Source organism: Hydra vulgaris, chromosome 08 (genome assembly GCF_038396675.1).
Source record: "Hydra vulgaris chromosome 08, alternate assembly HydraT2T_AEP".
In the NCBI taxonomy this organism is placed as follows: Eukaryota; Metazoa; Cnidaria; class Hydrozoa; order Anthoathecata; family Hydridae; genus Hydra; species Hydra vulgaris.
This window is the reverse complement of record NC_088927.1, coordinates 36,247,501-36,260,000: the sequence shown is the minus strand read 5'-3', so window position 1 is coordinate 36,260,000 and position 12,500 is coordinate 36,247,501. Positions and strand designations below refer to the sequence as shown.

Here is a 12,500-nt window from a genome sequence, read left to right as displayed (position 1 = left end):
ATGATTAGCATTACTTATTAAATAACGAACAATTTTTGATACTGCTTAATCAATTCCTAAAAATATTTATTTGTTTTGTTTGAGACAGTTTAATATCTAATTTTATAGTTTATGCAGGGAATTAACAATTATCAGACTTATTGCAAGGTTTTATGAACCTTTGGAAATAATGAATCTAATTGTTTTAAGTTAAAATTATGATGGGATTCGCTGATCATAAACACTTAAATTGATTGAATGGAACTAGATTTTGCTTCGGTAGATCAAATTTGTGTATTTATATAGTAGAGTGGGTCTCTAGAAAACGTTCAACATACTAAATTTAACTTATACGGTTTTGTGGTGTCAGAATAAAAGCATACAAGTGATGTATTTATTTGAAAAGTAGTGCAGAAAAAACTTTAAATTCTTATCTAGTTACTTTATAAATCAAGAGCTTCTCTTTTAAAAATTTTTTTTTTTTGTTCTTTTATCTTTACAATGTTGTGATTCTATCTATATAACTGATACAAATTTACAATCTTTATAAAATATATGATGGTAAGAGAAAAAATAAAATCTCACAACTTTATAGAATACAAAAAATATAACTGCAGGGTATCATTATTATTAAAAGAACGCGGGAAACTTGCAGAAGACCAGATGGTCTTGTCATCAAGAAACCGCTTGTACTCGTAATATTTTTTATTTTCGTAAGATAATAAATAATTGATAAATGCTAGATTTTGTACACATAAATATATGACTAGGCATAAATAAAATTATTTTTGATTTATATATTTTTTATATTACTATTTGTTATTGAAGTTTTTTGGGATTTTCGTTTCAACGTTAAATTTGGCACTAGTTTCAGTATTAGTTTAGTATAAGTTCATATAATTGTTTATATTTAAAACGAATTTTTTTATTCAGATTTTCAAACAATTTAGGTTATCTAATTTTGTAATTATGGCATTTCTGGATATCAGTTTATTATAGAGATAGGGACCGCGAAATGAAATTGTGAAACGCGATAGTTTTGTTTTTCTAAACGGTATATTAAAGTTTCCTACTTTTCGAGTGTCATATCTATTTCTATTGCTTTTAAAGAAATCATTTGAGAAATGTGATGGGACAAGCCCGAGTTTATATTTCAGCATAAACAATAAGTTTTGATAAATGTTTATACTATAGACGTTTTGTGCATTAAGGAGTTTTAACAAAGGTTCAGCATGAGTGAATTTGTCTTTTTTATAGACAATTCTAACGAACAATTCTAATTTCATTTCTATTCAAGATTTAATGGCAATGTAATTATTAGCTAATCATTCTTTAATTGTTTATAAAGAGTTATCTTGTGTTTTAAACTTTTCTCGTATTATGTTGTTTTATATTATTTGTTTTAATTGAGTAAACAATATTAGTAAGAAATAGCGTTTATCTAGAAACACATAGGAAAAGTTCGTTCTTTGTAGTTTTGGAATTATTTTGACCGTCGAAGAAAGCTGACATTATAAACTTGTATTTTGCATTTATTTGATTTAAGTAGTGAAAGAGATTTTCTGTATAAAGTAGCAAAATTATTCTATAGATTATATTCTAAAATACGTCTATAGTTTAATTTTAGATTTTTTACAAGTGATAATAACATTAAAATAATCGATCGGCTTCTTAAGGTCACGATTTAAAATTTGTTAATTTTATCAAAAAAGAAATTAATAGTAATTTATGTATGTAAATATATATGTATGTATGTATGTAAAAATTCTGTAACTTCTAAATTTTTAGACCCATTGAATTTAAATAAAGATCTATATATATAAAAAAATTATTTTGCATTTTCATTTTATTAATGCGCATAGTAGTGTCAAAAATAAAATCAATTAAGCGAGTGAACTAAAATCAAAATCTTGGTTGTTTAGAGTTTGAAATAAAAAAATGTTATTAAAAAATATTACATTTGTTGGAAATAATTTTATCTAAGATTTCTAACTTTATCAAGATTTCATGAAAAGACAAAAAAAATTAAAATGATTAATTTTGCAGTAACATAAAATAAAAACGTTTGAGGCGAAAAAACCCAGACCGAACATTCTATTTTTTTAAAAAAAATCTTCCTAAAATCACGATTTTAAGAAGATTTTTTTTGAACAAGTGGTTCAAATTTAAATATGATTTTAGATAAATACGCTTTTTAGGTGAAATGAACATTGTAGTTTAATAATATGATCTGTTCTGATCGTTTATATGCAATTTTTCTTAATTAAAAGTTTTGTAAAAATTGATAGAAATGTTGTGTTTTGACAATTATATTAAATTAATATGTACTAGAACCGATTAGAGCTAAAATCTAGAGTAGATTAAGGCACTTTTTCATAAAATTTTAATAATAAAATTAAGTTAACGCTGTTGAGCGGATATGATCTAAAGTCTCAAATATAGTGTTCTTTAGATTCTCAATTAGGGGTAATAAAAAAGTTTTAAAAATTATATATAAAAGAGAAAAGTTTCTTTAAACATTATAAAACTTGATGCAATAAAAATTATAGCATCTAAAGCTCTTGTTTGAACATAAATCACCGACAAAATCATGCTAATTTCAAAAAAGAAAAGCCGTGGCGAAGTGGTAGCGCATTCGCTTCAGAAACGTAAGATCCCCGGTTCAAACCTCACTTATGGGCAAGTTCTGCGACATCGGTTAGTAAGAAGGCGTGAGCTTCCTATTAAATGCTCTTACGGGGTGCTCTGGGATAAAACTGCAAGGACTTCTTGGGGCACCTTTAAAAAAGTTAATTAAATAAAAAAATAAAAATTAAAGAATTCGATTAACTTATAAATCGCCTTAACTACACCGAGTGGTGAGAAACCACTTACTCCACATAATCTGTAGGACAAATATACGTGTGGAATCTGTATATTCAATAAACTTAATTAACAAAAATGATGATAAAGTAAGATATGTGCAACAAAAGGTATTTTGGATTTCTTCGGGATTATTTGGAATATTGAATATTTAATTATAAATAAATTAATTTACACGAGTTTCTGAAAAACATTACAAGCCAGAATTTTGTAGTAAACTTTGGCAATGTTTTTGATCCAAAAATACCGCTTTCGATTTGGAAAATGGGAGTAATTCAAAGTTTGTTTCCATCAAAATAAAAAGTTTGTTTCCATCAAAATACGTGCGGCAGAAGTACAAGTGATTTCTGGTGAGAAATCTACCTTAAAGGAACAATTATCTAGCTATATTTACATGAAAAATATAAAAACAATTCAAAACAATTTAATTACCAGTATATTTGTCAACGACACCTTATCAAGATGTAATTGTGAACTTGAAAGTTGTAATTAAGAAAAGTAAGATGTAATTGAGAAATACAACATGTAATTTAGAAGTCGCAATATGCTATTAAAAAATATGAAATGTAATTAGGAAATTTTAACTTATAAGTTAGAAACCCAACAAGTAAATAAGAAATCGCAGTATGTAATCTTAAATGTAAGCTTAAAGATCATTATAAAATGATTTTCTTGGACATTCATTTTAATAAGTTAATAATATCAAATTTAGCATTTGTATGCACAAGCAATACAGCAATACAGGAATGGAATTATTTGTATTTTATTTATTATTCATCTGAAATCTCAATTAAATTTTTCACAAACAAAAATAAAAGAAAGTTTTAATTGACATCCAATAGGATTTTTTCAGTTACCGTCTAAACCTCAAATGCCTTTTTCGTGACTTTTTATATTTTATTGATATTATATATTCTAGCCTTAAATTACAAAGTATATTAGAACTACAAAATTCAAAATACAAAGAACTTTATATTCTTTATACTTTCCTTAATTACAACTATCATGTTCTCAATTGCATTTTACGATTTCTTATTTACAACCATTTTCTCAATTACATCTGACGTCTCTTAATTACAACTTTTATCTTCTCAATTACTTCTTAAATTTCTTAATTACAACATTCATCTTCTCAATTACATGTAACTATTATTAATTACAACTTTCACCTTCTCAATTACATCTTACTTTCCTTAATTACAACTTTCAGGTTCTCAATTACATCTTGAACAGGTGTAGAGAAATGTTACGATTATAAATAATATTAAAGTGCCGAGTAAAGTGTTCGCCAGTTCGCCAGAAAAACCAGAAATAATATAAATTCAGAGTAGGAAAAACATTCTAATTTGTCGAATCTATTTTCAGTTTGTCAAATCAAAACATTCGTGCTAACAAAACTTAACATTAATGCCAAAAACAATTATGAAATAATTAAGTAAACATATTTGAACTACCCATTATTTCCCCAATATTTTAAAAACCCCAAGTAATGGAATTTCATTATTAATATTAGTATTCAAAGTAATTTAGTCCCTAATAAAAATAAAGCATTCATTTTCTACACAGAGGCATTTAAAAAATTAAAATTGTGAATAAACAATTTATTTTTTTGATATTAAATATTGCTTTATTTTTGATTTTATGATATCGCTTTTTAGAGATTCTGCTGACAAAGTCAACTATACCTAACTTTGCTTAAATGCCTAACTTTTACTTAAATTAACTCCATTTTGTTATGATTAGATTTTTAGAAATTTTGGAAATAATATTTTAATTGCTTTCTACTTTAATATTTTACTCGAAAGAAATCATAACGAACGAAACGATTCAAAACAGTTAAAACGAATAATTCACTAACTTGTTTTTATTTCTTTTATTGTATAGAAGTTTAAAGCAACATTGTTTAATACCATTAATCATTTTATTTAATAACTTATTTTTGCCAAATTAATTATTAATTTGCCAAAAATTTATAGCATACCCCCTCCCCTCATAAACACAAATGCACACTGCGTTATTATAATAGAATCTGCTACTGTCAAGTTTATAACTTATTTTAAACTCTGAAAGTCCATTAGCAGTATTAGTACCGCAACAGCAATTATTATTATGTTTATATATATATATATATATATATATATATATATATATATATATATATATATATATATATATATATATATATATATATATATATATATATATATATGTATATATATATATATATATATATATATATATATATTTTTAAACATCTTCGCTTCCAACAAGGCTGCAAGCAGCCACTAATTAAAGTTGGAAGTTACTGAGAGAGAAAAGATGAAGATTGTAGAGCAAGATAACGATTGACAGATGACTTAAAAGATTGCAGATTATATGAGTCAGGAAAGCAAGATGAAGGAAGCGAATTCCAAAGAGCTGATGTTCGAGGAAAAAAACTAGACGAATAAGCGTTTTTGGAGCACTTAGGAACAGTCACAGAAAAAGGATTACACTTAATTGAATGACGAGTAACACGAGAATGAATTTTAGTAGATGGCACAAGAGACGCTAGCTCTTTAGAGCAGTGCCCATTATAGTATTTGTAGAAAAGAGAAAAAGAAGCTACATTACGACGATTGGAGGTTGGCTGCAAGAGCAGGTCCAACTATGTTTACAATGCGTTTTTGTACCTTGTCTAAAAGAGAAAGGGCATCATTAGAGGATCCGCCCCAGATGTGGCAACAATATTCCATACAAGGCCGGATTTGAGATATAGAATATCTCAAATCCGGAATATCTCAAATCCGGACAAGGCCGGATTAGAGATAGAGAATAGAATCCGAAGTAAGAAAGTGACGAGCTCGATAAAGAGATGCAACCTTAGCAGATGCTAATTTTGCAACTGATTTGATATATGGTTTCCAAGAAAGATTGGAAGTAAGAGTTAATCCTAGAAGGTGAAGAAAAGGTGACTCATCGAGTACATCACCGTTCATAAATTATTGCGATAACGATTGGCTGAAAATTTTTTTTATCTGAATTAAAGTTCACCAGCCACTGTGAGCCCCATGCTGTAGCAGAAGTGAGATCCTTTTCAAGCTCAAATGCCCCCTCCAAGCAATCAGAGGGTGTTGGTTTTTTATCACGACAAGAATAAATGGTAGTGTCATCAGCAAACAATGCCACCTTAGATGAGAGAATATCTGGAAGATCGTTAATGTAAACTAAAAAGAGTATAGGGCCAAGGATAGAACCTTGAGGAACCCCTGAAGTTACAGAATAAGAAGAAGAGTGTTGTACATCGAGGACAACTTTTATGCTACGATTGGAAAGGAAGGATTCGATGATCTTAAAGATGTTGCCGGATACACCATAAGAAGAAAGCTTATGGAGAAGACCAGCATGCCAAACTTTATCAAAAGCAATATATATATATATATATATATATATATATATATATATATATATATATATATATATATATATATATATATAGTGGCGAATTTACAATCCCCTCAAATTGAGGGGGGTTTAAACTTTATATGGTCATAATTTTTGAGATAATACTAAGATATATAATACTGAGAGATGCTGAGAGATAATACTATGAAACTTAAAAATTATCGGTGAATATAAGTCTAGTTAAGAAAAGTACAAAAAATATTTCACAAACTTATTGCTCTCACGTTTGGGGCAGGTATTGCAAAAATTTTGGGGCTTTTTTGTTCCCAGCCTCCTATCATAGCAATTTTTTGCAAACCCTCATTATTTGACATAAGTATAAACATATAAATGTTTGGAGTTAACTCCATTTCTGGAAGTTAGCTATCACAAAGATCTAAAAATGCTGGATCCGCCACAGATATTTATATATATATATATATATATATATATATATATATATATATATATATATATATATATATATATATATATATATATACATAAATGGCAAAAATTGTCTATTTATCATTAAAGTTATGCATTTCATGATTATTTAAGCAGTTTCTCTTTTAGGTTTTATAGAATTCACTTTTATACAGTTTTTATTATAATAGATTATTATACTCACTGCTATTTCAAGACTTACGGCGAGGACAAAAATCTCCACTTTTTTCAGAGGTTTTTCTGGATGATATAGCATGAAAACAAAGCTTTTGCGTATTCAAATTAATTTAAAATGAAGGTGTTTCTAAATAAATTAATTATCTTGTAGAAACACAGCACGGCCTAAAATATAGACCTCCTTCAATTAGTGACGAAAACAGTATTTTTTTAGTGGTTGTACCTAAAATCCGGCCTGGCCCAAAAGACTAAAACCCGGCCCGGCCCAACTTTAGAGCCGATTTTTCTTTATTTTTCTAAAAATTTTTAAAAAATGTAAACTTTTGGTTTTTACAAAAAAATTATTTAGACTGTCTATATTATAAAGTTGTACGGTTTTTATAGATAGCGATGAGATAATTACTGAAACCAATAAGTAGGTGTGTTGATTTTATACAAAACTTAAAAAATCATTTAAAATGTATCATCCCGAACGTACTTAAACTTATAAAGGAAGGAAATTTGCTTAAAGTACAACAAAAACCAAATGGAAACTACGGTTCACGCAAAGCCATTCTTCATAATTGGAGATTGAGATGTGAATGCAGCTTCTGATGCCGTGAGTGACAACAATGCAAAAAAAGTGGTTGCCTCAACCACTTTTTTTGAACCATGAAGAAATTTATGCAATTCCTTCAATCACCCTTTTTGCAATTCCTCGCAATAACCCTTAACCGTGACGCAATTCCTCGCAATAACCCTTCATGTTAAAAACAACCACAGGACACTCTTAGTTGCCAAAATTCTTGATAAAAAAAACGGGTTTGCGGATTCTCTTAATGGGAGTAATACTTCAAAGCATGATATATTTCTGAGATATATAATATTACGATCAACTGTTACTAATAAACTTGGAGCTTGGGAGAAAGTTTTTTTTTTAATTTAGGTGCTCCAAGAAGTCTTTACGGTCTTATCATAGAGCACCACGGAAAAGCATTTAATAGAAAGTTCATGCCTCCTTCCAAACCGATGTCGCAAAATTTGCCCAGGTAGATTTTGAACCGGGGATTTCTGAAGCAATTGCGCTATCACTGCGCCACGGCTGCTCGTTGCTTTTAATGCACCTCCATAACAAGATTGAAATAGTTGTGGAGTTTTTAAACTAATATTTGCAGAAGCTGTTACTAGCAATGTGAATATATTGTATATCCAAAAACTGTGGCATTATACCGTTGATACATTTGTGCTAGACTTGCACAACGAATATGCGTAAACGTTGATAACAAAAACATATGTGACATTCGGTTTTGTGTTAAACACCGTGGTGCTCGTTTAAAATGGTCACAATGCAATCAGTGCAATCGCTTGTGTCATAATGTCTGAGCGCTGTGTCAGTCTTCTCTCGCAACATTTTCATGAAGTCAATGCATTTGAACAAATAAATGATATGTTTCCGGTTTATGTTGTTTAAAACTTTGTTTATTTTTGTAAAAAAAAAAATCAAACAAATATTTTTTCACTTGTGAATTTGGTATAATAGTTATATAAGTTTGTTTATTTATATATATAAAAAAAACAATTTTTTATCATGGCCGGGTTTTTGGTTTTTGAGTCGGGTCGGGTTCGGCTTTTAGGTACAACCTTTTTTAGTCTACATTCAAACTTAATAATAAACTAAATAGAAATTAATTGATAAAACTCAAAGTTATATTAAAAATAAGCTGAAAGAAGGGTAAATTTTGGAGCCTGCATTATTCCCAGCCTCTATTGAATTCCAGAATCATTCGTATTTTGCGTTGTATAAATATGCAAAAGCTTGTTATCTCAAATTTTAAAATCTTATCTCGACCGTCGCAAAACACGATTTCCATGATTTGCAGTATTTTTTTGCTTTTAGAATTGATTATAAAATATTCGCACAAAATTCATCTTAAATTATAAGCTCTCTCATTCCTTAAAAATGGCAATATTCCTGGACCCTAAAAATAACTTAATAAAATATCTGACGTTGAATAAAACACCGCCATTATAGATTTAAGAACGTCAAAATATTTTTGTATTCATGTTTAACAAAGGTGAAGTGTTATAAAAGTAGTATCATATGCTAAAAAAGTATAATCATAAATTTTTTTAAGATATAAACTCTATTCCTTATAAATTATTATATATTAAAAAAAAAAAATTAAATTATTTTAAAGTTTAATTTAAAAGCATTTATTCAAATAATTATAGGTGAAAAATTTCATTTTAACCCCCATATAATATAATTACAAGTTGAAATTAGCCGTACTTGGAAGGAACAACAACTAAACTAATTTACAAAACTGTATCCGATACGATAAGAATATTAAAGAAACAACTTTTAATAAGGCGAGTTGCCTTACAACCTAAACGTTTTTGGTTATAAAATAATAAATGAAGAAAGACTGCCTTATACAGACATGCCCAAAGTTGTTGATAAAAAGAAAGATTATGATGTTTTAGGTTTAGCTTCTTTTGCGGACGAAGGTATACATTGCGCTTTTATAAGATTATGAAATAAAATATCATGCCCATATCGATGGCTATAAGTTTAAACTGCTTATGTCCTTTTTTTTAAGTTTTTAATAATGCAGCTTTGCAAGTATTTAATTACAAGCTAAAAACATTTAGTTATTCTAAAATATCACTGTTATATTTTTAGAATACCCAACTTATGTAGATTATTACAGTTCAACAATAATATATTAATACAGTTCAATATTAGTTAGGAAGTAAGTTTACCGATAAAGTCCGATAATAGGTGTCTATAGTCTAGATGGTTATAAAGTCAGTTGGATATACAACATTTGACCTAACACTGGGCAACTTAATAACAAATTAGTTTGTGGGAAAAGCTCACATTTGGTAAAAATGGACATATACTCTTTTGCCTTATACCCATCAATATGTTTTTTTGCATTTTATATAAGAACACAGTAATTTAATGTTATTTTTTATAAAGTGATTTGATTCATTGCACACAAAAAAATGTTAAGCATGCTGGTAACTAGTTTTAAAGTATTGTTCTATTATAAAATTATAGTATATAATTATATAAAAGTACAACACTTTAAAACTAGTTACTAGCATGTTCACTGTTTTTACATGCATCATTTACTCAGACATTATTTTCATTTTTTGAAATATATTTCTTTTTTAAAGACATTTTTAAGAATAATTTAAATATCTTAATTGTTTGTTACTTGTCACAAATAGTTTTTTTGGCACAAATAGTTTTATTTTTACGATCAATATTATTGATTATAAAATGGATATTTTTTTTTATCTTTACATTCAATATTAGCAATTCCAGAGTGTAACGAAAAACATTTGACATTTGACAAAAATCACATAATTTTCATGACTCTCTTATATCTTTTTTTATTATTAAGCTAGAAACTTGAGATATTTTGCATCAATTAATTTGACTCAACCTCTTTCCTACCATATATAGAATATAGTAAGTTTTATATATTTTCACTTATATTATTACTCATGTCTTGAGACCACTATTGATTAAAAATAATGTCATTGTAATGTCTTTTTCAAATGAAACTTTTGAAGGTAAGGATTCTTTAGTACCAAAACACATCTTATTTGTATAAAACTTTCTATATATATTAAAAAATTGAATTAGTAGTCTAATGGAATGTGAACTCTTATATATAATTTTTTAGTTCTCAGCTTAATAACTTTAAAATTGATTTATATAGAAAAAACAGTGTTTTTTGAAAGAGTCTGTGGAAATGGCAATTATAGCAATTATAGCCTTTTCTTAATTTAAAACAAGTATTTTTTTATGTTTCCTTGAAGATTTGGTACTTAGGATTTGTATATAGAAATTATGTATATGTATCTTTTCCTTTGCGTATTGTTTGTTTTAATTTTTGTGCAGATTTTTTATGTTTTGTTATATTATTTCAGCGCCATTACCCAGCTGAGTTTCTATACTTAAGTACTAGGTATTTTATCAAAAATTCATCAGTTTTTCCAGCACAAAAATTACAATTCTTTATTAACTTATTTTTCAAGTTTTTTTAGCTATTTGTCTCAAAATATATATCCATATTTTTGTATTAAATGAAAAAATTTGGTAAAATATTTTTTACTATTCTCAACTAACATTCAAAAATTGTGACCATAAAATTTTCACCGCCTTAAACTGAGTTCAAACTTAATTATGGTTATAATTTTTGAACGCTGAGAGATTATACGAAAATTAAAATTTATCGAACTATTTGTTTATTTGTTTTTTTAAATTAATTTAATTGCTTTTTTGAGGTATAATAATTTATTACTAATTTTTAATAAATAATGCTCTAATAAAACTCTAATGCAACAATAATAATCTGAAAAAAACATTTTAAATTTTTCTTGAGTTATGCAATTTTAATTTTTAAATATTTGAATTATGTTCAAAGTTAATTTTATATTTATTAAGAAATCAATAAAAATTGAAAAAGATTTAAAATACCTTTAAACTTTAAACAATGTATTGTGAAATATTGTGAACAATAATTCATTTCTGGAACTGCTCTAAATTATCTCAGATTGAATTGGTTTTAGTAAAATTTTACTTTTATCAGAACTGATATGTTATTAATTCATTCAAAATATCAAAGTTTGCGCCATAAAATGTCATTAAAAAATATTTGATGAACTTTCACTCCGGTCACCACTCTCCAATTCTTTCTTTCAAGACTTTAATTTTTATTTTTATATGAGTTATTTTATATGATTTTTTTTTAAATGAGTTGTTTTGAGTTGATTTTATTTGAGTTATTTTTATATGAGTTATTTTTATAATAATAAGTTAAAAATACTTGTGTAAAAAAATTCTGCATAAGATTTTGAGAGGTCAAAATGACCTTATTTGAGTTCTATACCTAGAACTCAGATAATATAATTCTTTTTAATTAGTTTAATGTTAAGTTAACACATAGAACTTTATAATAAAATATAATAATTTTCAAGCAATTTTGCCGCGACAATTAAACTTTCAAACAAAGAAAACGTTTCTGTATTTGGAATTTAAAAAAAAAAAAAATTAAGGTCACCGAAAAACATTAGAGGTCATCAAGCACGTTTTAATATTGAACTTATAAAAAGCAAAAAAAAATTTCTGACAAAAAGAATCGCATAACGGTGGAATAAACTACTAGAAAAAATCTTTTTTTCTAATCGCAAAAACTGTAAAAATTTTCAGGAATGATTTGAATATTATGCTTTGATACGTATATTTATAAGTATATTTTTATTTAAACTTTTTATACAGAGACTTTGTAACTTTGTTTAAAAAGATATATATTTTTATTCTAAAATAAAATTATAAAATTCTGAATTTAAAGTTAGTGCAAATGTAGCATGTGGCCATACCATACTCTGGATAAAATTTTAGATAGATTGGTTTACTTGTTAAAGATTTATGGCAGTTTAGTTTAGTTTAAACTTTGTTAGTTTGGGCAAAAAAAACTGTAGCAATCAAAAAACTTCGTGACAACTCTAAAGCCGGTCAATCGCTGCTTGCTGAAGCATCAGTAATGATGTAAGATATTTGTGATGAAGTTTGACTTGTATATTTATGTTGTACTGTGTACTTGGGTCTGTACAAA

General features: G+C 27.0%; 1 protein-coding gene across 2 annotated transcripts in view; it reads left to right on the top strand.

Moving 5' to 3' along the window:
- Window positions 1-9,097: 9,097 nt before the first annotated feature.
- The window catches only part of LOC100199338 (myb-like protein X), a 59,288-nt gene continuing 55,885 nt past the window's right edge, over window positions 9,098-12,500 (top strand). The window contains exon 1 of one of the 2 annotated variants that reach the window (XM_065803595.1): window positions 9,098-9,375. In XM_065803595.1, the coding sequence (XP_065659667.1) occupies window positions 9,309-9,375 (67 nt within the window). In that variant the 5' untranslated portion in view covers window positions 9,098-9,308. The remainder of the gene's footprint in view (window positions 9,376-12,500) is intronic. The other variant, XM_065803596.1, reaches the window with a different exon arrangement.